Raw genomic sequence first — 24,300 nt, 5'->3', positions numbered from 1 at the left:
AGTCATGGGAGAGCCTGCGTGCATCCGTGTACCTCTGTGCAATGATTGTCAGTGTTTGCAGCACCTCAAAGCTGCAGAACACTGAAAGCACACTATCAACATCAATTTGGCCATGTTCCCTTTAAGGAACCAGCTGATGACGCATCATCACATGACGTCGTCAGACCCGCTTCCTTTTAATTGGCCGAGAACCTCGCTGAGCAGGCTTAATGAGCCCAATCAGCGTAAAATTACTGCAGCCAACAACGGGCCGGAACCTCACAAAAGACCACGGCCGCACCGGACTCGCCTCGGTCGGCAAAATCACAGCCGTTGAGGATAAAACCAAGGATTACATTCGCGCATTTTAAAAGAATCAAGGGAAGAGATAGTAGAAGCACTGTTACACAAATTGAACAATTTGTTCGAAAAAGGTGTAGTGCCAGCTGACTGGCAGTGAGCTATCATAATACCTATATTTAAGAAGGGTGATAGAACATATCCAGGGAACTATAGACCAGTCAGCTTAAGATCGATGGTAGGGAAAATAATGGAATCCCTACTAAAGGGAAAAATAAACAAACATCTGGAAACCAAAAATATAATAATGAATAGTCAGCATAGATTTCAAAAGGGAAAGTCTTGCTTGACCAACATCATTTATTTTTTTGAAGAGGTAACAGAGAGTACAGAGGGTAATGCAATTTATCTAGTAGATGAAATGTATCTAGATTTCCAAAAGGCCTTCGATAAGATACCATATAATAGAATAATGAAGAAGGTCAGAGAATGCAGAGTCAGAGGACAAGTAGCAAAATGGATAGCTAGCTGGCTTCTAGACAGAAAGCAATGAGTAGGGGTAAAGGGTAGCTGGTCAGACCAGCAGAAGGTGGAAAGTGTCCCACAAGGATCAGTGCTGCGACCAATATTGTTCACAATTTATATTAATAACTTAGACTTGGGAATCAAAAACACAGGGCGGTGAAATTGCCCTGCACCCCGATTGGGGCGATAACCTGCTGGGGCCGGGACTTCCTGCGCCTACCGGGATGAAAATTAAACAGGAGGTGGCCTCGAGTGCTGAAAATTACCTCACCTTTTCATTGCCACCTCGGTCGCAGTTTCTTCTTGGGGTCGTGACTGCGATCGCTCAACCTGGCACTCTGCTTGAGTGCTGGGCTGTTCGGGTGGCACCCCTGCATCCCGCTGGTCCAGGTGGTGCCTTCTTCTTTTGCAGAGTATACAGCGTGGACCCTTTAATTAAGGGAAGAGCCCCCCAGACGTGGCAGCGCTATGCTGTCCAGTGCGTAGTGCTGCTGCGGCGTGCCCCCTGTTACTGCCCCAGGAAGGAAGTGGAGCGCTTCGGGGTGGTAACCTGAATTTATCGAGGAGACTGCTGCACCTGGCGCAAAGTCTCGTGCCTCCCGGGAGTTACTGTCCCAAACGGGTCGATACCGAATATCTCGGTCTAATACTTTATACCACCGCAGGGAACATCTACCAGATCAGCCAATCAAGCAAAGCTCAAATGCAGCAAGCAAACAACAGATCAATGGTTACAAAGTGAAACATGTCCATCAGTTACCCTTTTAATAGGAGTCATGAGTTAGAAAGGGCTTCACCCAGGAGGCTCCCAAGAGTCTACCAATGTGGGCATCAGAACTCCTCACACCAACCACATGTCTCACATGAATAGATATTGTGCGCCCATGGCATCATAGCCACTGACTCCATCCCTCTCCCCAACATCTGTCTGAAGCTGAGCCAGACTGTTTGCAACCTGGTGTCATATTTGACTCTGAAATCAGCTTCCGGCACATATCCGCAGCATAACAAATCCGACTATTTCCACTGCCGCAACATCGCCCATCCCCGCACCTGCTTCAGCTGATCCACTGCTGAAGTCCTCATCCATGCCTTTGTTACCTCTAAACTTGACTATTCCAACGTACTCCTGGCTCGTCTCCTGCATTCTACCCTATGTAAATTAGAAGTGATCCAAAACTCATATATCTCTGTAATCTCCTCCAGCCACACAACCTCCCGAGATGTCTGCGTTCCTCTAATTCTGCCTTCTTGAACATCCCTGATTATAATCATTCCACCATTGTTGGCTGTGCCTTCTGTTGCCTCAGCACTAAGGCTACTCACCTCCCTTTAGAAACTCCTCATCAGACATACACTGAAACACAAATTACTGTGGAACACACAGATGGGACTGCAAAACAAAGATTCTGTTCTTTAGGCATTCCAGGTGGCTCTTTTCAAAATCAGAGCAGTTTGCTGCATATTAACTAACTTTGCAATATTAAGGACAGTAGGCCTGCAGCAAGATGAAGAGGAGACCTATGATGTACAAGACGTCAAGGAGGGAGATGATGAAGATTTGGAGGAAGAGGATGTGCACCCATTTGATTCATGTTATTCCCTGAAGGCTCCAATTGTAATAAAAATATACAAAAGGTGAGCACACTTACAATGGCACTTGTTCTGATACCTGAAAACTTCTTGCTCAGGTCGATAGAATATACTCACTCTGTGAGCCGCCTCCATCCAAGATTGGCCTTTTGCTTTTAGAGAATGGTGCCCTTTGGCTCCAGAGATGGGCACCCTTTTCCACTGCAATTCCTGCACCATCCAAGACATTATCAGAAAAAGAAAGGGCCTGAAATTCATGATCTCCTGCTGCTGCCCAATTCCCGGCGGTATTCTGGCAGTCCGTGGTTTTTCACTGCCCACTGCGATCCTCCAGCGGGACTTTCACGAGCGGCAGCGGGAGCAAGGTGCAACGAGTGTTAGCAGGCAATGCAGGCCATTAGACTCGGCAAAGATCGGAAGCCGAGTTGAGCACATGCGCGATTTTTTTTTGTTGACGTCGATGTCATTTTTGGCGCGAATGGGGGTCGGCTGCTCATGCGCGGAACAGCTGGGGAGGGACAGTGACTTCGAAAGACAGACAAGGCAGTGAGAAGATTAGAGCGAGAGAGAGAGCGTAAACAGAAAGTACTGAAGAAACGGACAAAGCAGGAAAAGTCAGAAAAAAATTAATCATTGTGTAAGATTTATTAGCGATCTTAAATAAAATCATGAGTGAGAAGAAGACCCTGAGAAAAGTCAAAGATGGGCAGAGGCTGAGGACGCTATGGTTTACGGACGAGGAGCTGGACGCACTTGTCTCTGCGGTGGAGGCAAGGTATCGGCACCTTACCAGGGATGGTCATGGGAAGCCACCCCCGGCCTCGTACCAGTGGATCTGGAAGGAAATTGGGGAGGCCATGTCTGCAGTGGGGACAATTGTAAGGGATGGAGACCAATGTCGCAAAAGGTGGAATGACATTGTAGCTGTAGTCAGAGTGAGTAATGATTTTATTGATGCATTGCCTTACTACTTACAATGTAAATCTAAATGGGATTCATGGGACATAAAACTAAGGACCAGTGTTTTGATGGCTATTTGTGTGTGTGTGTGTGTGTGTGTCGCATGAACAAATCGGTTAAAGATTGCTACTTTAATTTCTGCAGAAGAAATTGTCAACCTACGCCTCCGAGCAGCGACGCATGGGAGGAGGCCCACCAAAGGTGCTGGAGATAAATGACTGGGAGCAGCATGCATTAGCCTTGGTGGGTGGGCACAACTATGCAATCAGCCACGGTGGTGCTGACCCCTTGCCACAGCATGGTAAGTTGCGGCCACTTCAACTGGAGGGGGGGAAGGAGGAGGAGCTGTCCATTGTTTTAACCTTTGTGGCTGCACCTGTGGGCACGAATACCTCTGCATCGAGATCAGAGTTTTATGGCTTTGGAAACGATTCTGAAGAAGCGGGACCCAGCGGTGTGCAGCAATGCACCCCTAGCGTTCAAGCTGTTATGCCACATCCATGGAGGTTGATGTAACAAGGAGGGAATGCTACAAGTCATGGTGCTGCTCAACAGCACATGGTTGAACTGTCGAGGATGAGTGCTGAGGTAGATCAAGAGCTCCTCCAGGCCATGGCTGCGATAGCTGGGCACATCGCGGGACTTTCAGACCGACATGAGGAGTTTATGTCAAGTCTGATTTCCATGGTTGAGCGCAACACCGAGTCCGTCGATGCCATGCGGCAATTGATGGTCTTGGGATATGGCACGCAACCCCCCGCCCCGTGCCATAGCAGCTAGGCCTGCCACATCCCAAGCTGCTCCTGTGAGTCTAATCATAGCGCTGCCATTGTCTTCCCTCCAACAATGCCAGCAGCGCTCCGGATGCAGTGCTGCACAACATCCTGGGTCCCAACACGGGGAGGGGCAGGGGTGGGGGTCGACATGGGGATAGGCAAAACAGGAAGAAGAGGGGGTGGGTGATGGTAAGGAGAGGAAGAGAGGCGGTGGGCTGGGAGTGGCTAGAGGGTTGGGTGCTGGTTGTTTTTGTACATGTTGATGTTGTTCTTGTTGGTGTTTTATATATTGTTGTTTGATTAAAAATTGTATTAGTGTTCATTGTACATTGTTAAAAATAATTTACTAAGTTTTAAACTGCTGACATTTTTGAAAGTTTTGAAAGTTTTCCAAGTTTTAAATGTTTTGAATGTTTTACAATTTTATATAAATGTTTTTATTGAATTTAACCACTCTTGTACAGTGTCTAACTTTTAGAAAATGAAGGGTAGCAGTCATGAATATGTGGCAGAACCAACCAGGGAGTTGGCCATCCTAGACTGGGTAATGTGTAATGAGAAGGGACGAATTAGCAATCTTGTGCGAGGCCCTTTGGGGAAAAGTGACCATAATATGGTAGAATTCCTTATTAAGATGGAGAGTGACAAAGTTAATTCGGAAACTAGGGTCCTGAACTTAAGGACAGGTAACTCCGACGGTATGAGGTGTGAATTGGCTAGAATAGACTGGCAGAGGATACGTAAGCAATGGCAAACATTTAAAGATCACATGGATGAACTTCAGCAATTGTACATCCCTGTCTGGAGTAAAAATAAAAATGGGAAGTGGCTCAACCATGGCTAACAAGGGAAATTAAGGATAGTGTTAAAACCAAGGAAGAGGCATATAAATTGGCTAGAAAAGCAACAAACCTGAAGACTGGGAGAAATTTAGAATTCAACAGAGGAGGACTAAGGGTTTAATTAAGAAGGGAAAAATAGAGTACGAGAGGAAGCTTGCAGGGAACATAAAAACTGACTGCAAAAGCTTTTATAAATATGTGAAGAGAAAAAGATTAGTAAAGACAAACGTAGGTCCCTTGCAGTCAGATTCAAGTGAATTTATAATGGGGAACAAAGAAATGACAGACCAATTGAACCAATACTTCGGTTCTGTCTTCACAAAGGAAGATACAAATAACCTTCCGAATGTACCAGGGGACAGTGGGTCTAGTGAGAATGAGGAACTGAAAGATATCCTTATTAGGCGGGAAATTGTGTAAGGGAAATTGATGGGATTAAAGGCCGACAAATCCCCGGGTGCTGATGGTCTGCATCCCAGAGTACTTAAGGAAGTGGCCCTAGAAATAGCGGATGTAACTAGTAGAGTGGACAAGGGACAACCAGTGGATGTGGTGTATTTGGACTTTCAAAAGGCTTTTGACAAGGTTCCGCACAAGAGATTGGTGTGCAAAATCAAAGCGCATGGTATTGGGCATAATGTATTGACGTGGATAGAGAACTGGTTGGCAGACAGGAAGTAGAGAGTCGGGATAAACGGGGCCTTTTCAGAATGGCAGGCAGTTACTAGTGGGGTGCCGCAGGGCTCAGTGCTGGGACCCCAACTCTTTACAATATACATTAACGATTTGGATGAAGGAATTGAGTGTAATATCTCCAAGTTTGTGGATGACACTAAACTGGGTGGCGGTGTGGGCTGTGTGAAGGACACTAAGAGGCTGCAGGGTGACTTGGACAGGTTAGGTGAGTTGGCAAATACATGGCAGATGCAGTATAATGTGGATAAATGTGAGGTTGTCCATTTTGGGGGAAAAAACGGAAGGCAGAATATTATCTGAATGGCGGCAGACTAGAAAAAGGGAAGGTGCAATGAGACCTGGGTGTCATGGTTCATCAGTCACTGAAAGTGGGTACGCAGGTACAGCAAGCTGTAAAGAAGGCACATGGTATGTTGGCCTTCATAGCTCGGGGATTTGAAAATAGAAGCAGGGAGGTCTTACTGCAGTTGTACAGGGCCTTAGTGAGGCCTCACCTGGAATATTGTGTTCAGTTTTGGTCTCCTAGTCTGAGGAAGGACATTCTTGCTATTGAGGGAGTGCAGCGAAGGTTCACTAAACTGATTCCAGGGATGGCTGGGCTGTCATATGAGGAGAGACTGGATCAACTAGGCCTTTATTCACTGGCGTTTAGAAGGATGAGAGTGGATCTCATGGAAACATAATAAGATTCTAACGGGACTGGACAGGTTAGATGCGGGAAAAATGTTCTTGATGTTGGGGAAGTCCAGAACCAGGGGACATAGTTTTAGGATGAGGGGTAGGCCATTTAGGACTGAGATGAGGAGAAACTTCTTCACTCAGAGAGTTGTTGACCTGTGGAATTCCCTGCCGCAGAGAGTTGTTGATGCCAGTTCATTGGATATATTCAAGAGGGAGTTAGATATGGCCCTTACAATTAAGGGGATGGAGAGGAAACAGGAAAGGGATTCTGAAGGAATGCTCAGCCATGATCTTATTGAATGGCGGTGCAGGCTTGAAGGGCCGAATGGCCTACTCCTGCACCTATTTTCTATGTTTCTATGAGGGTTCCATACAGTGGGCAAACAAAGCTGGTTTGTGGGAGGTGCTGCCATGGCACACTACTTCCATCCACTTAAGATCGGCTAAGATCAGCTAAGACCTTACTTTTCAAGACGGTATTTAGGGCGGGCAGTAAATGGATATTAGTGATCAAATATGTGTTTTTGGGCCTTCTCCAGTTGGCGGGCAGTATTGACTACTGCCGGCAGTAAATATCTGATGAATTTCCCGCCGGAGGGAATGTGGGCGGTAAGTGGGCAGTAAGTAATTTTTTTTGGATCAAATTTGCATTTCTGGGCGGTAAATGGGTGGTAATTGGGCAGTAGTGGGCGGTACTATGATGAATTTTGGGCCCTTTAAAGAGTTTAGCCCACATTTCTACGTGCCTCTTTTGCATTGTGATTTTGTGCAGAAACAAAAGCAAGATGTACCATTAACAGCCAGCAGCAGCTTTTCAACAGCTACTGCCTGCCCATCCCCCAGCCAATTACACTGATTGGACTCAGATTTAAACCAATAAAGTATGTTCTGCTCAGTTTTCAATAACTTGAACTTGTTTTTTTAATCCAATACATACGAAATTACGTGAAAATGCATTTTCATACGGACCTACTGCCAATTCCCAGGGGACGAATATGCCACACTGATGTGCACAAAATCACAACAGACGGAATAATGAATACCTTAAAAAGCATTTTTAAAAATATGAACTGGGCACAGTAGTAGAATAATTAATAAAGAAAGTAGAGAACAGTATGAAAAATGCAGCAGATACAGTAATAAACTCACAAATAGCTTTGCTGCAATTCTGAGCAAACATAGAAACATAGAAAATAAGTGCAGGAATAGGCCATCCGGCCCTTCGAGCCTGCACCACCATTCAATAAGATCATGGCTGATCATTCCTTCAGTACCCTGTTCCTGCTTTCTCTCCATACCCCTTGATCCCTTTAGCCGCAAGGGCCATATCCAACTCCCTCTTGAATATATCCAATGAACTGGCATCAACAACTCACTGCGGTAGGGAATTCCATAGGTTAACAACTCTCCGAGTGAAGAAGTTCCTCCTCATCTTAATCCTAAATGGCTTACCCCTTTTCCTCAGACTATGCCCCCTGGTTCTGGACATCTCCAACATTGGGAACATTCTTTCTGCATCTAACCTGTACAGTCCCGTCAGCATTTTATATGTTTCTATGAGATCCCCTCTCATCCTTCTAAACTCCAGTGAATACAGGCCCAGTCGATCCAGTCTCTCCTCATATGTCAGTCCTGCCATCCCAGGAATCAGTCTGGTGAACCTTCGCTGCACTGCCTCAATAGCAAGAATGTCCTTCCTCAGATTAGGAGACCAAAACTGAACACAATATTCCAGGTGAGGCCTCACCAAGGCTCTGTACAACTGCAGTAAGGCTTCCCTGCTCCTATACTCAAATTCCCTTGCTATGAAGGCCAACATACCATTTGCCTTCTTCACTGCATGCTGTACCTGCATGCCAACCTCAATGACTGATGAATCATGACACCCAGGTCTCGCTGCACCTCCCCTTTTCCTAATCTTCCGCCATTCGGATATTATTCTGCCTTTGTGTTTTTGCCCTCAAAGTGGATAACCTCACATTTATCCACATTATACTGGAACTGCCACATATTTGCCCACTTGTCTAACCTGTCCAAATCACCCTGCAGCCTCTTAGCATCCTCCTCACAGCTCACACCGCCACCCAGTTTAGTGTCATCTGCAAACTTGGAGATATTACACTCAATTCCATCATCCAAATCATTAATGTATATTGTAAAGAGCTGGGGTCCCTGCACTGAGCCCTGCGGCACTCCACTAGTCACTGCCTGCCATTCTGAAAAGGACCCGTTAATCCCGACTCTCTGCTTCCTGTCTGCCAACCAGTTCTCTATCCACATCAGTACATTACCCCCAATACCATGCGCTTTGATTTTGCACACCAATCTCTTGTGCGGAACCTTGTCAAAAGCCTTTTGAAAGTCCAAATACACCACATCCACTGGTTCTCCCCTGTCCACTCTACTAGTTACATCCTCAAAAAATTCCAGAAGATTTGTCAAGCATGATTTCCCCTTCATAAATCCGTGCTGACTTGGACCAATCCTATCACTGTTTTCCAAATGTGCTGCTATTTCATCCTTAATGATTGATTCCAAAATTTTCCCCACTACTGATGTCAAGTTAACTGGTCTATCATTACCTGTTTTCTCCCTCCTTTTTTAAAAAGTAGTGTTACATTAGCAACCCTCCAGTCCATAGGAACTGATCCAGAGTTGATAGACTGTTGGAAAATGATCACCAATGCATCCACTATATCTAGGAACACTTCCTTAAGTACTATGGGATGTAGACTATCAGGCCCTGGGGATTTATCGGCCTTCAATTCCGTCAATTTCCCTAATACAACTTCCCACCTAATAAGGATATCCTGCAGTTCCTCCTTCTCACTAGATCTCCGGGCCCCTAGTACATCCGGAAGGTTATTTGTGTCTTCCTTTGTGAAGACAGAACCAAAGTACTTGTTCAATTGATCTGCCATTTCTTTGTCCCCAATTATAAATTCACCTGAATCCGACTGCAAGGGACCTATGTTTGTCTTCACTAATCTTTTTCTCTTCACATATCTATAGAAGCTTTTGCAATCATTTTTTATGTTTCCGGCAAGCTTCCTCTCGTACTCTATTTTCCCCCTCCTAATTAAACCCTGTGTCCTCCTCTGCTGTATTCTAAATTTCTCACAGTTCTCTAGCTTGCTACTTTTTCTGGCAAATTTGTATGCCTCTTCCTTGGATTTAACACTATCCTTAATTTCCCTTGTTAGCCACAGTTGAACCACCTTCCCCGTTTTATTTTTGCTCCAGACAGGGATGTACAATTGTTGAAGTTCGTCCATGTAATCTTTAAAGGTTTGCCATTGCCGATCCACCGTCAACCCTTTAAGTATCATTTGCCAGTCTAATCTAGCCAATTCGCGCCTCATACCATCAAAGTTACCTTTCCTTAAGTTCAGGACCCGAGTTTCCGAATTAACTTTGTCACTCTCCATCTTAATAAGAAATTCTACCATATTATGGTCTCTCTTCCCCAAGGGGCCTCGCACAAGAAGATTGCTAATTAGTCCCTTCTCATTACACATCACTCAGTCTAGGATGGCCAGCTCTCTGATTGGTTCCTCGACATATTGGTCAAGAAAACCATCCCTAATACACTCCAGGAAATCCTCCTCCATTGCATTGCTACCAGTTAGGTTAGCCCAATCAATATGTAAATTAAAGTCGCCCATGATTACTGCTGTACCTTTACTGCACACATCCCTTATTTCTTGTTTGATACTGTCCCCAACCTCACTACTACTATTTGGTGGCCTGTACACAACTCCCACTCGCGTTTTCTGCCCTTTGGTATTCCGTAGCTCCACCCATACCGATTCCACATCATCCAAGCTAATGTCCTTCCTTACAATTGCATTAATTTCCTCTTTAACCAGCAATGCCACCCTGCCTCCTTTTCCTTTCTTTCTATCCTTCCTAAATGCTGAATACCCCTGAATGTTGAGTTCCCAGCCTTGGTCACCCTCGAGCCCTGTCTGCATGATGCCAATCACATCATACCCGTTAACTGCTATCTGCGCAGTTAATTCGTCCACCTTATTCCGAATACTCCTCGCATTGAGGCACAGAGCCTTCAGGCTTGTCTTAACACACTTTGACCCTTTCGAATTCTGCTGTAAAGTGGCCCTTTTTGTTTTTTGCCTTGGGTTTCTCTGCCCTCCACTTTTACTATTCTCCTTTCTATCTTTTGCTTCTGTCTCCATTTTATTCCTCTCTGTCTCCCTGCATTGGTTCCCATCCCCCTGCCATATTAGTTTAACTCCTCCCCAACAGCACTAGCAAACACTCCCCCTTGGACATTGGTTCCGGTCCTGCCCAGGTGCATACCGTCAGGTTTGTACTTGTCCTACCTCCCCCAGAACCGGTTCGAATGTCCCAGGATTTTGAATCCCTCCTTTCTGCACCACTGATCAAGCCATGTATTCATCCACGTATACATCTGAGCTATCCTGCGATTCCTACTCTAACTCGCACATGGCACTGGTAGCAATCCTGAGATTACTACTTTTGAGGTCCTACTTTTTAATTTAACTCCTAGCTCCCTAAATTTGTCTCGTAGGACCTAATCCCGTTTTTTACCTATATCCTTGGTACCTATATGCACCACGACAACTGGCTGTTCACCCTCCCTTTTCAGAATGACCTGCACCCACTCCAAGACATCCATGACCCTGGCACCAGGGAGGCAACATACCATCCTGGAGTCTCGGTTGCGGCCACAGAAACACCTATCTATTCCCCTTACAATCGAATCCCCTATCACTATTGCTCTCCCACTCTTTTTCCTGCCCTCCTGTGCAGCAGAGCCAACCATGGTGCCATGAACCTGGCTGCTGCTGCTCTCTCCTGATGAGTCATGCTCCTCAACAGTACCCAAGTCGGTGTATCTGTTTTGCAGGGGGATGAACGCAGGGGACCCCTGCACTACCTTCCTTGCACTGTACTTCCTGTTGGTCTTCCACCCCTATCTGGTTGTGGACCCTTTACCTGCGGTGAGACCAACTCACTAAATGTGCTATTCACATAATTCTCAGTATCATGTATGCTCCAGAGTGAATCCACCCGCAGCACCAGTTCCGCGACGTGGAATTAGTGATGCACAGAATTAGTGATCATTCTCTTGTTTTGAATTGCACGCTTGAGTCTTGAATGTTAAAAGTATTCATAAGAAGCCTTTCAAAGCTCAGATAATCACTCCAGGTGATTTCAAGATATCTCATAAATGCAGAAAATTTTGAAGAACACATGCACGCTGTGATCCCAACTGTTCTCATTAGTTCCTTTAATTGAGGAGACCTTCTGTGAATTTGCACATCTTATTATCCTGAATTTGTATTCATAGGTATCACTCTACTTCCTCTTTAATCTTGAATTGTAATAAAGTTAAAAATGTTTTCGGAATCTTTTAAAATACAATCATTTTAATCACACTCTTTGAAACAAAAATGGAGGCTACCCTTCCTTTAATTTCCCATATTTTTATTTTCTTACAGTTTTCTGCCATCTCCCCCATCCCGAAAGAGGAGCCACTTCATGCTAGTGTATGCTTCCGTGGTCATCAGATCCGTGATGACACCATCAAGTGACCATTCACAATTGATTATTGGGTGAGTTTTTGTTTCGCTGCACTCTGGCAATTGTGTTCATATGCTATTTGTTTGTTACAGGACACTGGACAGGCATTAGGGCCCTGCAGGAGCTATTCACACCATCTGTAAACATGCTGGTACATTCTGGTTTTGGGACCACCATTTTTGAGAGTTGCTAAAAAAAGACACAGTTAGTTACATTACTCCTGTTTCAGTTAGTCTGGTTCTTTATGTACCCTGGCATTGTCCGCATGAAGCAGAGATGTCGCGATTCGGTATGGTGGCCTGAGATTGACACTCGCATCGAGGAGTTCTATCTCACACTGTGAAGCATGCAGTCTGAGCAAAAAGGCCACAACTATCCGATCAGCACCAATGAAGCCCATTCCATGGCCACAAAAACCATGGCAACAACTTCAGTTAGATCTCTTCGATCCAGTTCAAGCAGCTCCACAGCACCAGTGTTTCCTTTTGAAATACATGACCTGCATTCCAAATGGCCAGAAATCGCTACAAGTTCAGTGACCCCATCAATGATCGTCACTATTCTGCGGCGTATGTGCACGAAGTGGGGCCTCCCAGTGGTCATAATCACTGAAATGGGCCACAGTTTGTGTCCGACCAGTTCTTGGATTTCTTCACTCCGCACAACAGAAGGAATTGGCAGAATGAAGTCCAGACGTTCAAAGGCTGCACCTCGTTTTAGTGATGCCTCCCTGGATGTGCTGCTGGGGGCTGTAAGGGGCTGCAGGGAGATACTCTTCCCCACTGATGGAAAGATAAAGCCTGCAGGTGAAAGAAAGAAAGTATGGCTGGAGGTCACCCATGAGGTCAGCATCAGGAGTGTCATAGATTCAATGTCAAAAGTGGTTTAATGACCTAAGCAGGGTAGGAAAGCTGAGTACAGTGGCACATTTGCCTACATTCTGATGTGTATATCACTCCAAACCCCTTACTCTGCCTTCCCAAGACAACTCCAGCACATCAATACTCACAGCAACGTTACTTGCAGGTACATCCATCGCTCTCTGTCTATGCACTTTCTCACAACCCCGTCTATCTATCCACCACTGACTCTCTCATCCTTATGCAATGTCATGCCTCTCCCTCATAATCACCCTCAACAAATGCTCTCCATCCAATACATGCCATTGGCTCCCACTTATTAGTTTATTCTTTCCCTCCTTGCAGAAGAGAGCACAGAACACCAGGGAGAGGCAGAGAACCAGAGATGGCCCTCCAGCCATCTCGCAACTGACAGCTGCAGAGAAGGAGGTGCTTGAGATCAGTGGATTGTCGGCATGTCTGGCTACCAGAAAGAGGGAGATGGGGGTCTCTCAGGTACCTGATGACTGAATTAAATATCAGAAGCTGCATGGCATACAACACTCAGTCATGTTGCCTTGATGTCAGCAGCGACTGAAATATGTGCACAATGATCATTTAAAACATTCATGTTTTTAATCTCCCACAGGGCCTTCAAGCATCCAGGAGGGTGACAATGACTCCTCAGGAGCTCATTCCCTCTGAGGGTGCACAGGACTCATGCAGGCCATTCACCAGTTCAGTACTCACACGCCAATGGACCAGTAAGGCAGAGAGTTGAGTTTACACCTGGTGACTCACACATTACAAGTGAGCAAGAGCAGATCGTGGAGACAGGGACAGCAGTGGAGAGTCCGCGTTGGAGGCCACAGGATGCTCCAAGCTCTGCTCAGCTGGATACCGATGCTGAACCTCAGGGACCGTCAATGAGCAGGATCCTTCTAGAGCAGCAGCAAAGAATCCAAAATGTACCGGCAGGCGTTCCAGCCGCACTGTGCACCATTGCAGAGAGGTTTGAGGTGTCCGTCTCAAGCATGAGTGGCATAATGTCGCAGGCCTTTGCAGTGATGTCTTCATTCATGTAAAGAGTGGCCACCTGCATGGAGCATCAAACACAGCAATCACATGAGTGCATGCAGGCCTTCACCAATGGCTTGCATACTCTGAATGCCACCTTAAATAGGTTGAATGATATCCTAGCCTTGGCCTTTCATCACCTCACTGATCTGCAGCGTGTTTTCCAGTACAGTGCTAGCAGGGAAGTGCGGGTGGGCCATGAGAGGGGCGATGATGAAAGGGGACATGGAAGTGAGGACTTGGCTCAATGTGCTTCCATTTCTCACCCATTGTCAACCAACCTCCCCACCGCCACCCCTCAGTCAATGTGGATATATGAACGGAATATATGGAATTAAAAGACAGTAAAGTGAACTGGATATATGAAAATGTATAAGCCATGGAAAAATAACGAAGAGAATGTCAGATTGCAAATTATACAACATCAGCACAATTAACAGGCTTTCTCAAGGTTTTAAGTTACTAATCCTGCCAATATAAATTGTAACATGAAATGAATATATGGATAAATCTGCAGAATTGCAAGGTCTCAGTTAGTAGTCACGCCAGTAAAGTTATAACATTCAGAGGCAATGTTTGAGCTTTCGTAAAAACATCCCATATAGATTGACTAATGAGTGGCTGAGTTACAATGTCAATCTAATTGTATCTTGTTATCTATTTTCAAAAATGTATAACTGTTGTCGCTTTACGATGTAACTTCACTTATCCGTAGGAAGTGTGTACGCTCTATCGAGAAAGTATATCTTCTGTCTGATAAGTCTTGCCGGCCGGTAAAATAAAGACTGCTTTGTTGAAAGCACAATAGGTATTCGACTCAGTAATTTTACTGAACCAGATTGAGAGAAAAGAATCTACATTTACATCAGTACCCTACAAGCTGCCTGATGTCCCAATGGCCGAGACACCCTTGCACAGGTGCAGGTTGAGCAGTCTCTGGCAAGGCCCTCACTGGCTCCAAAGCCCAGAGGAGGTCAGCCAAAAGTATCTTCAGCTGTAAGAGCAGGGATCTGAGCAGCCTGGCTCTACCTCTGCTGAAGCCACAAGGGTTGCACCACGTAGAAGAGGAAGAGTCAAGATTTGTAGTTGCACAAGGGTATGCACATGGGTATGATGCACAATATTACATTGGTAAGTTTCTGTATTATTTTTGTGCCACATAAATATTATTTCTATCCAACTTTTTCCCGTCTTGCCCATTTTTGGTTGCTGCCTGGCAAATGGCCTTTTCATTTGTGATGAATGGTAAAACATAAATTGACAATGAGCAATGGGGCACTGTGAAAGGGATACTTGGTTGTTTGCAGAACTGCTTTGTGTTAGTGCCATGGTGGGGGCAGGTACTGGAAAGTGGCTTTTGCATGTGGTTGACAGATGGGTGGACTGATGGAACCTAGAAGAACCTCGCAACAATCAGGGCATCCTGGGCATAAGAACATAAGAGCATAAGAATTGGGAGCAGGAGTAGGCCATATAGTCCCTTGATCTGCTCCACCATTTAATAACATCATGGCTGATCTCCAACCTCAACTTCACTTTCCTGCCTGATCCCTAGATCCCTTGGTTTCTCTAAAGTCTAAAAATCTGTCTATCTCAGCCTTGAATACACTCAACGACTGAGCATCCACAGCTCTTTGGGTAGAGAATTCCAAAGATTCACAACCCTCTAAGTGAAGAAATTCCTCCTCATTTCAGTCTCAAAAAGCCAGCCCCTAATTCTGGACTATGCCACCTAGTTCTAAAGACTCCTGCCAGGGGAAACAGCCTCCCAGCATCTATTCTGTCCAGCCCCCTCAGAATCTTATTTTTCAGTTTAGATCACCACTCATGCTTCTAAGCTCCAGAGAGCATAGGCTCAACCTCTCCTCATAGGACAACCCTCTCATCACAGGAATCAATCTAGTGAACCATTGTTGCACTACCTCTAAGGCAAGTATATCCTTCCTTAGATAAGGAGACCAAAACTGTGCACAATACTCCAGGTTTGGTCTCATCAAAGCCCTGCACAATTGTAGCAAGATTTCCTGGGGCCGAAATTGTCCACCGCACCTACCTTGTTTCTGTTATTTTAACCGGCGCGGTGGATGCAATGGCCTCTTGAGTTATCCCGGCGGACACCTGCTCTCGCCCCACTGCTCTGCTGCTGCAGATCCGTGTTAAGTTGCCACCGCCGATCTAAGAACATAAGAAATAGGAACAGGAGTAGGCCACCTGGCCCCTCGGACCTGAGCCGCTATTTAATAAGATCATGGCTGATCTGATCATCGTCTCAGTTCCACTTCCGTGCTCGCGCCCCATATCCTTTATTTTCTTACCGCTCAAAAATCTGTCTATCTCCGCCTTAAATATATTCAATGACCCAGCCGCGACAGCTCTCTGGGGCAGAGAATTCCATAGATTTACAACCCTCTGATAGAGGAAATTACTCCTCATCTCACTTTTAAATGTGCAGCCACTTATTCTGAGACAATGTTCCCGAGTTTAAGTTTCCCCTATGAGTGGAAATATCCTCTCTGCATCCATCTTGTCAAGCCCCCTCATTATCTTATATGTTTCTAAACACCTCTCATTCTTCTGAGCACCAATTAGTAGAGGCCCAGCCTCCTCAACCTATCTTCATAAGTCAACCACCTCATCTCTAGAATCAACCTAGTGAACCTTCTCTGAACAGCCTCTAATGCAAGTATATCCTTTCTTAAATGCAGTTACCAAAACTGTGTGCAGTACTGCAGGTGTGGCCTCACCAATTCTCTGAACTGCTTTTATACTCTATCCCCCTTGCAATAAAGGCCAACGTTCCATCCTGATTACTTGCTGTACCTGCATACTAACCTTTTGTGTTTCATGTACAAGGATCCCCAGGTCACTCTGTACTGCAGCACCTTGCAATTTTTCTCCAGTTAAATTATAATTTGCTTTACTATTTTTTTCTGCTGAAGTGGATAACCTCACATTTTCCCACATTATACTACATTTGCCAAATTTTTGCCCATCCACTTAGCCTGTCTATATCCCTTTGCAGACTTTTTGGGTCCTCCTCACAATTTGCTTTCCCACCCATCTTTGTACCATCAGCAAACTTGGCTACCTTATATTCAGTTCCTTCATCCAAGTCATTAATATAGTTTGTAAATAGTTGAGGCCCCAGCACTGATCCCTGCGGCACCCCTCTGGTTACTGTTTGCCAACCGGAATATGACCAATTTATCCCGACTCTCTGTTTTCTGTTAGTTAGCCAATCTTCTTTCCATGTTAATATATTACCCCCGACCCCGTGAACTTTTATTTTGTGCAGTAATCTTTTATGTGGCACCTTATCGATTGCCTTCTGGAAATCCAAATACACCTCATCCACTGGTTCCACCTTATCCACCTTGCTTATTACATCCTCAAAGAACTCCAGCAAATTTGTCAAACATGATTTCACTTTCATAAAAACATGCTGACTCTGCTTGATTGAATTATGCTTTTCCAAATATCCCGCTACTGCTTCCTTAATAATGGACTCCAGCATTTTCCCAACGACAGATGTTAAGCTAATTGGTCTATAGTTTCCTGCTTTCTGTCTGCTTCCTTTTTTAAATAGGGACATTACATTTACGGTTTTCCAATCTGCAGGGATCGCCCCAGAATCCAGGGAATTTTGGTAGATTACAAACAATGCATCCACTATCTCTGCAGCCACTTCTTTTAAGACCCAAGTCTGTAAGCCATCAGGTCCAGGGGACTTGTCCGTCTTTAGTCACATTATTTTACCGAGTACTACTTCTTTAGTGAAAGTGATTGTATTAAGTTCCTCCCTCCCTATAGCCCTATTGGGGTGTTTATAGTGTCTTCGACCATGAAGAGTGATACAAAGTTCTCCATTATTACTTCCGCAGTCTCATCCTCTAGGGGACCAACATTTACTTTCGCCACTCTTTTCCTTTTTGTGTACCTGTAGAAACTTACTATCTGTTTTTATATTTTGTGCTAGTTTACTTTCATAATCTATCTTCCCTCTCTTTATCATTTTTTTGTCATTCTTTGATGGCTTTTAAAAGTTTCCCAATCCTCTGGCCTCCCACTAGATTGGCCACATTGTATGCCCTTGTTTTCAATTTGATACCATCCCTTATTTCCTTAGTTAGCCACAGGTGGTTATCCCTTTCTTCCAGTCTGTCTTCCTCATTGGGATATCTTTTTGTTGAGACTTATGAAATATCTCCTTAAATATCTGCCACTGCTCATCAACCATCCCACACTATTCTCCCAGTCTACTTTAGCCAACTCTGCCTTCATACCTTTGCAGTCCACTTTATTTAAGCTTAGGACACTGGTTTGAAATCCAAATTTCTCACCCTACAACTGAATTTGAAATTCAACCATGCTATAATCACTCATTCCGAGAGGATCCTTTACTACAAGATCATTTATTAATCCTGTCTCATTACACAGTTCTAGATCTAAGATAGCCTGCTCCCTGGTTGGTTCCACAATGTACGGTTCAAGGAAACTATCTCAGATACACTCTATGAACTCTTCCTCAAGGCTACCCTGGCCAATTTGCTTTGTCCAATCAAAATGAAGGTTAAACTCGCATATGATTATTGCTGTTCCTTTTTTACAAGCCTCCATTATTTCTTGATTTATACTCCATCCAACAGTGTTTAGCTAATGTTAGGGGACATATAGACTATGTTGAAGAGTGACATTTTCTCCTTATTATTCCTTATCTGCCACTCCGACGATTACATTTCGGCATGAAATTCTTCGGCCCGCCAGGCGGTGCCAAATCAAGCTTTGGTCCAGTGAGGCTTCTGTAATTCTGAGATGATAGGTACAATGGGAAGGTTTCCCAAGAGCCTCTCGCCAATGGAAGGAACATGGAGGAGTCCGCTTTCAACCTTGCACAGAGCTCTGTGCACACCATGGACCCATCATTTCCAATCTGCAGAGGACGGTGGACTCAGAGACCTTGTGGATCCAGACCTCATGACGCGTGTCATGGGCGACGTGGCAGCTTCCATTGCAGCACAGGTGGAAGCAACGCAGCGTCTTAGTGCTGTAATGCAGACAATGGTTGCTGTCATCGAATCTCAGACTGCTCTCGTGCAGTCTCAGCTGGATGCCCGCAAGCTCTGACTGCTACCATCGTCGCTGGATCCACCGCAGTCCACTGGGAATCTCACAGTGTGGCAGCAGCCCACCAATCTGTGCTCCAGCAGATTGGATGGGATGCTGAGGTGCTATCCCAGGGGGGTAGCAGTGGGTCAGTCGAACAGGAACTGGTCCTCTCTCAGGATGACAGCATTTCTCATCCTACCACTCCCACTCTGTTATGACACTGGTCGCTGCCTGTCATCCAGCCAGACTGATGCCGCCCAGACTGACACCACCCAGCCTGAGGTGGTGCAGCCTACAGCAGGGCCTTCCAGGCCCAGAGCTGGTCGAGGGCATCCTGCAAGGCCTTCTGTAGTCTCTGACCCTCACACCCAGCTGCTTTCCACCAGCCCTGTTGCAGCCACTGCGGAGACACTACATAGGAGCAGTAGATTAGGAAAAGGAACTGCAAAGAGGGAAGGTAAAGGTTACACAAGGGCAATTAGTTAATATTGTTGTTGTATATATGTAGTTAATGGTTTTTGATAAATTTATTGCTGGAGTATTGCAGATTTGATGCTGTCCCTCACTTCAGTTTTCGGATCTGGAATGAACTGACAAATTGATGAAATGATGGGGACGTGCTCAACAATCGGGAAGAAGCCTCGAAATCACTGGAATCGAAGTCTGATAAGGCGGTCACAGTCCGATTGAGTGGCTGCCTCCAACATCGCTGATGTTTGTCCTCCTCTTCCTCCTGCTCCACTTCTTCCTCCTGTTCCTCCTCCTCCTCCTCCTCATTCACGTCCTTGTCCTCCTCCTCCTCTTCCTGAGGTGGTGGAGCTATGCCTGATGGCAATGGCTGGGCCTTCATAATGACCAGGTTGTGCAGCATGCAGCAGACGACGACGATAATTGACACCCGCTCAGCCTAGTTCTGGAGCACTCCTCCCAAGTGGTCATGGCAATGGAATCATTGTTTCACCACTCCGATTGTCTGTTCAGTGATATTCATGGTGACAGCATGGCTCTCAGTATAAGAGTGCTGGACACAAGTGTTGGGGTTGCGGAGGGGAGTCATGAACCAGGTGGAGAGCAGATAGCCCTTGTCTCCCATCAGCCAGCTGCAAGCTACATGTGATGGCTGGAAGAGAGCTGGCATACTGGTCTGGTGCAGGATGATGGCATTATGGCTGCTGCCACGATAGCGGGCATTGACGGTGAGGATTCGCCATGTGTGGTTGCACACCAACTGCACCTTCAGTGAATGGTAGCCTTTGTGGTTAAGGAATACCTCAGTATTGTTATGAGGTGCCCACAAAGCGACGTGGGGGCAATCAATGGCGCCTTGTGCTGTGACCTGGTGGATGGAGCAATAGATGGCAAACTGGGAGATTTTGGAGATGTCGCCTGTTGTACACTGGAAGGATCCGCTGGCATAGAAATTAAGCACGATGGTGACCTTGACTGCCAATGAGAGAACCGTGGTCACCCTGGTCTGAGGCTCAAGGTCTGGCTGCACGAGGCGGCAAAGCTCTGTAACCACGTCCTTGCTAAATTGGAGCCTTTGAACACTGGTGAGGAAGAGGTCAAGTAGGTTTTTCACTCATGTTGGTTCTCTCACCATCTGCAGGCCCAGTCTGGCAGCTATGTCTTCAGGACTCGGCCAGCTTGGTCAGTAGTGCTGCTACCGAGCCACTCTTGGTGATGAACATTTGAAATCTCCCACCCAGAGGACATTCTGTGCCCTTGCTACCCTCAGTGCTTCTTCCAAGTGGTGTTCAACATGGAGGAGTACTGATTCATCAACTGAGGGAGGGCGGTAGGTAGCAATCAGCAGGAGGTTTCCTTGCCCATGTTTGACCTGATGCCATAAGATATAATGGGATCCAGAGTCAATGTTGAGGACTCCCAGTGCCACTTCCTCCTGACTGTATACCAATCTGCCGTCACCTCTGGTCTTACCGCAGGTGAAGGGTCCACAGCCAGCTAGGGAATGGAAGACCAGCAGGAAGAGCAGTGCAAGGAAGGTAGTGCAGGGGTCCCCTGCGGTCATCCCCCTGCAAAACAGATACACCATTTTGAGTACTGTTGAGGGAGATGGCACATCAGGGAAGGCCAGCAGCAGCCAAGTTCATGGCACCGTGGCTGGCTCTGCTGCACAGGAGGGCAGGAAAAAGAGTGGGAGAGCGATAGTGATAGGGGATTCAATTGTAAGGGGAATAGATAGGCGTTTCTGCGGCCGCAACCGAGACTCCAGGATGGTATGTTGCCTCCCTGGTGCAAGGGTCAAGGATGTCTCGGAGCGAGTGCAGGACATTCTGAAAAGGGAGGGTGAATAGCCAGTTGTCGTGGTGCACATTGGTACCAATGATATAGGTAAAAAAAGGGATGAGGTCCTACGAGACGAATTTAAGGAGCTAGGAGCTAAATTAAAATGTAGGACCTCAAAAGTAGTAATCTCAGGATTGCTACCAGTGCCACGTGCTAATCAGAGAAGGAATTGCAGGATAGCTCAGATGAATACGTGGCTTGAGCAGTGGTGCAGCAGGAAGGGATTCAAATTCCTGGGGCATTGGAACCGGTTCTGGGGGAGGTGGGACCAGTACAAACCGGACGGTCTGCACTTGGGCAGGACCGGAACCAATGTCCTAGGGGGAGTGTTTGCTAGTGCTGTTGGGGAGGAGTTAAACTAATATGGCAGGGGGATGGGAACCAATGCAGGGAGACAGAGGGAAACAAAAAGGAGACAAAAGCAAAAGATAGAAAGGAGATGAGTAAAAGTGGAGGGCAGAGAAACCCAAGGCAAAAAACAAAAAGGGCCACTGAATATAAAGGGGCTGCAGGAGGGGTCAAAACTAAAATTCATGGTTTGAAAACTAGTATTAAAACACTCCACCTAAACGCACGCAGCATTCGAAATAAAGTAAATGAGTTGACGGCACAAATCATTACAAATGGGTATGATTTGGTGGCCATTACAGAAACGTGGTTGCAGGGTGGCCAAGACTGGGAATTAAACATACAGGGGTATCTGACGATTCGGAAAGATAGACAAGAAGGGAAAGGAGGTGGGGTAGCTCTGTTAATAAAGGATGATATCAGGGCAGTTGTGAGAGATGATTTTGGCTCGAATGAACAAAATGTTGAATCATTGTGGCTGGAGATTAGAGATAGTAAGGGGAAAAAGTCACTGGTGGGCTTAGTTTATAGGTCCCCAAATAATAACTTCATGGTGGGGCGGGCAATGATCAAGGGAATAATGGAGGCACGAGATAAAGGAACGGCAGTAATCATGGGGGATTTTAAACTACATATTGATTGGTCAAATCAAATCGCATGGGGTAGCCTGGAGGAGGAATTCACAGAATGCATTCGAGATTGTTTCTTAGAACAGTATGTTACAGAACCTACAAGGGAGCAAGCTATCTTAGATCAGATCCTGTGTAATGAGACAGGAATAATAAACGATCTCCTAGTAAAAGATCCTCTCGGAATGAGTGATCACAGTATGGTTGAATTTGTAATACAGATTGAGGGTGAGGAAGTAGTGTCTCAAACGAGCATACTATGCTTAAACAAAGGGGACTACAGTGGGATGAGGGCAGAGTTGGCGAAAGTAGACTGGAAACACAGACTAAACGGTGGCACAATTGAGGAACAGTGGAGGACTTTTAAGGAGCTCTTTCATTGTGTTCAACAAAAATATTTTCCAGTGAAAAAGAAGGGCTGTAAGAGAAGGGATAACCAGCTGTGGATAACCAAAGAAATAAAGGAGAGTATCAAATCAAAGACCAATGAGTATAAGGTGGCCAAGGTTGGTTGAAAATAGAAGATTGGGAAAATTTTAAACGACAGCAAAGAATGACTAAGAAAGCAATAAAGAAAGGAAAGATAGATTACGAAGGTAAACTTGCGCAAAACATAAAAACGGATAGTAAAAGCTTTTACAGATATATAAAACGGAAAAGAGTGACTAAAGTAAATGTTGGTACCTTCGAAGATGAGAAGGGGGATTTAATAATGGGAAATGTGGAAATGGCTGAGACCTTAAACAATTATTTTGCTTCAGTCTTCACAGTGGAAGACACAAAAACCATGCCAAAAATTGCTGGTCACAGGAATGTGGGAAGGGAGGACCTTGAGACAATCACCATCACTATGTGGGTAGTGCTGGACAGGCTAATGGGACTCAAGGTAGACAAGTCCCCTGGTCCTGATGAAATGCATCCCAGGGTATTAAAAGCGATGGCGGAAGTTACAGCAGATGCATTCGTTATAACCTACCAAAATTCTCTGGACTCTGGGCAGGTACCAACGGATTGGAAAGCAGCTAATATAACGCCTCTGTTTAAAAAAGGGGGCAGATAAAAGGCAGGTAATTATAGGCCGGTTAGTTTAACATCGGTAGTGGGGAAAATGCTTGAAACTATCATGAAGGAAGAAATAGCGGGACATCTAGATAGGAATAGTGCAATCAAGCAGACGCAGCATGGATTCATGAAAGGGAAATCATGTTTAACTAATTTACTGGAATTCTTTGAGGATATAATGGGCATAGTAGATAGAGATGTAGCGATGGATGTGGTGTATTTAGATTTCCAAACGGCATTCGCTAAGGTGCCACACAAAAGGTTACTGCAGAAGATAAAGGTACGCGGAGTCAGAGGAAATGTATTAGCATGGATCGAGAATTGGCTGGCTAACAGAAAGCAGAGAGTCGGGATAAATGGGTCCTTTTCGGGTTGGAAATTGGTGGTTAGTGGTGTGCCACAGGGATCGGTGCTGGGACCACAACTGTTTACAATATACATAGATGACCTAGAAGAGGGGACAGAGTGTAGTGTAACAAAATTTGCAGATGACACAAAGATTAGTGGGAAAGCGGGTTGTGTAGAGGACACAGAGAGGCTGCAAAGAGATTTAGATAGGTTCAGCGAATGGGCTGAGGTTTGGCAGATGGAATACAATGTCGGAAAGTTTCCACCTTGGGGAAAAAAAACAGTAAAAGGGAATATTATTTGAATGGGGAGAAATTACAACATGCTGCGGTGCAGAGGGACCTGGGGGTCCTTGTGCATGAATACCAAAAAGTTAGTTTGCAGGTGCAGCAGGTAATCAGGAAGGCGAATGGAATGTTGGCCTTCATTGCGAGAGGGATGGAGTACAAAAGCAGGGAGGTCCTTCTGCAACTGTATAGGGTATTGGTGAGGCTGCACCTGGATTACTGCATGCAGTTTTGGTCACCTTACTTAAGGAAGGATATACTAGCTTTGGAGGGGGTACAGAGACGATTCACGAGGTTGATTCCGGAGATGAGGGGGTTACCTTATGATGATAGATTGAGTAGACTGGGTCTTTACTCGTTGGAGTTCAGAAGGA

The 24,300-nt window shown here is 45.5% G+C and overlaps 1 protein-coding gene across 1 annotated transcript; it reads left to right on the top strand.

Annotated features, from left to right (window-relative positions):
- Positions 1–2,939: 2,939 nt before the first annotated feature.
- LOC139279501 (t-SNARE domain-containing protein 1-like) lies at positions 2,940–11,896 on the top strand. Its single transcript, XM_070898627.1, has 3 exons — positions 2,940–3,332; positions 3,502–3,658; positions 11,839–11,896. Exons 1-3 carry the CDS (start codon positions 3,066–3,068, stop codon positions 11,883–11,885), a joined length of 471 nt encoding a protein of 156 aa, XP_070754728.1. The 5' UTR covers positions 2,940–3,065; the 3' UTR covers positions 11,886–11,896.
- Positions 11,897–24,300: the final 12,404 nt, after the last annotated feature.

The sequence above is a fragment of the Pristiophorus japonicus genome, chromosome 14 (genome assembly GCF_044704955.1).
Source record: "Pristiophorus japonicus isolate sPriJap1 chromosome 14, sPriJap1.hap1, whole genome shotgun sequence".
Taxonomy (NCBI): Eukaryota; Metazoa; Chordata; class Chondrichthyes; family Pristiophoridae; genus Pristiophorus; species Pristiophorus japonicus.
This window is presented reverse-complemented; position numbering and strand designations above follow the sequence as displayed.

Excerpts from the sequence above, each read along its gene's own strand:
- LOC139279501 (XM_070898627.1), top strand. The coding sequence starts at position 3,066 with ATGAGTGAGAAGAAGACCCTGAGAAAAGTCAAAGATGGGCAGAGGCTG. Across the intron at positions 3,333-3,501 it reads ACATTGTAGCTGTAGTCAGA|AAGAAATTGTCAACCTACGC; the intron begins GTGAGTAATGAT and ends TAATTTCTGCAG. Across the intron at positions 3,659-11,838 it reads TGACCCCTTGCCACAGCATG|TTTTCTGCCATCTCCCCCAT; the intron begins GTAAGTTGCGGC and ends ATTTTCTTACAG.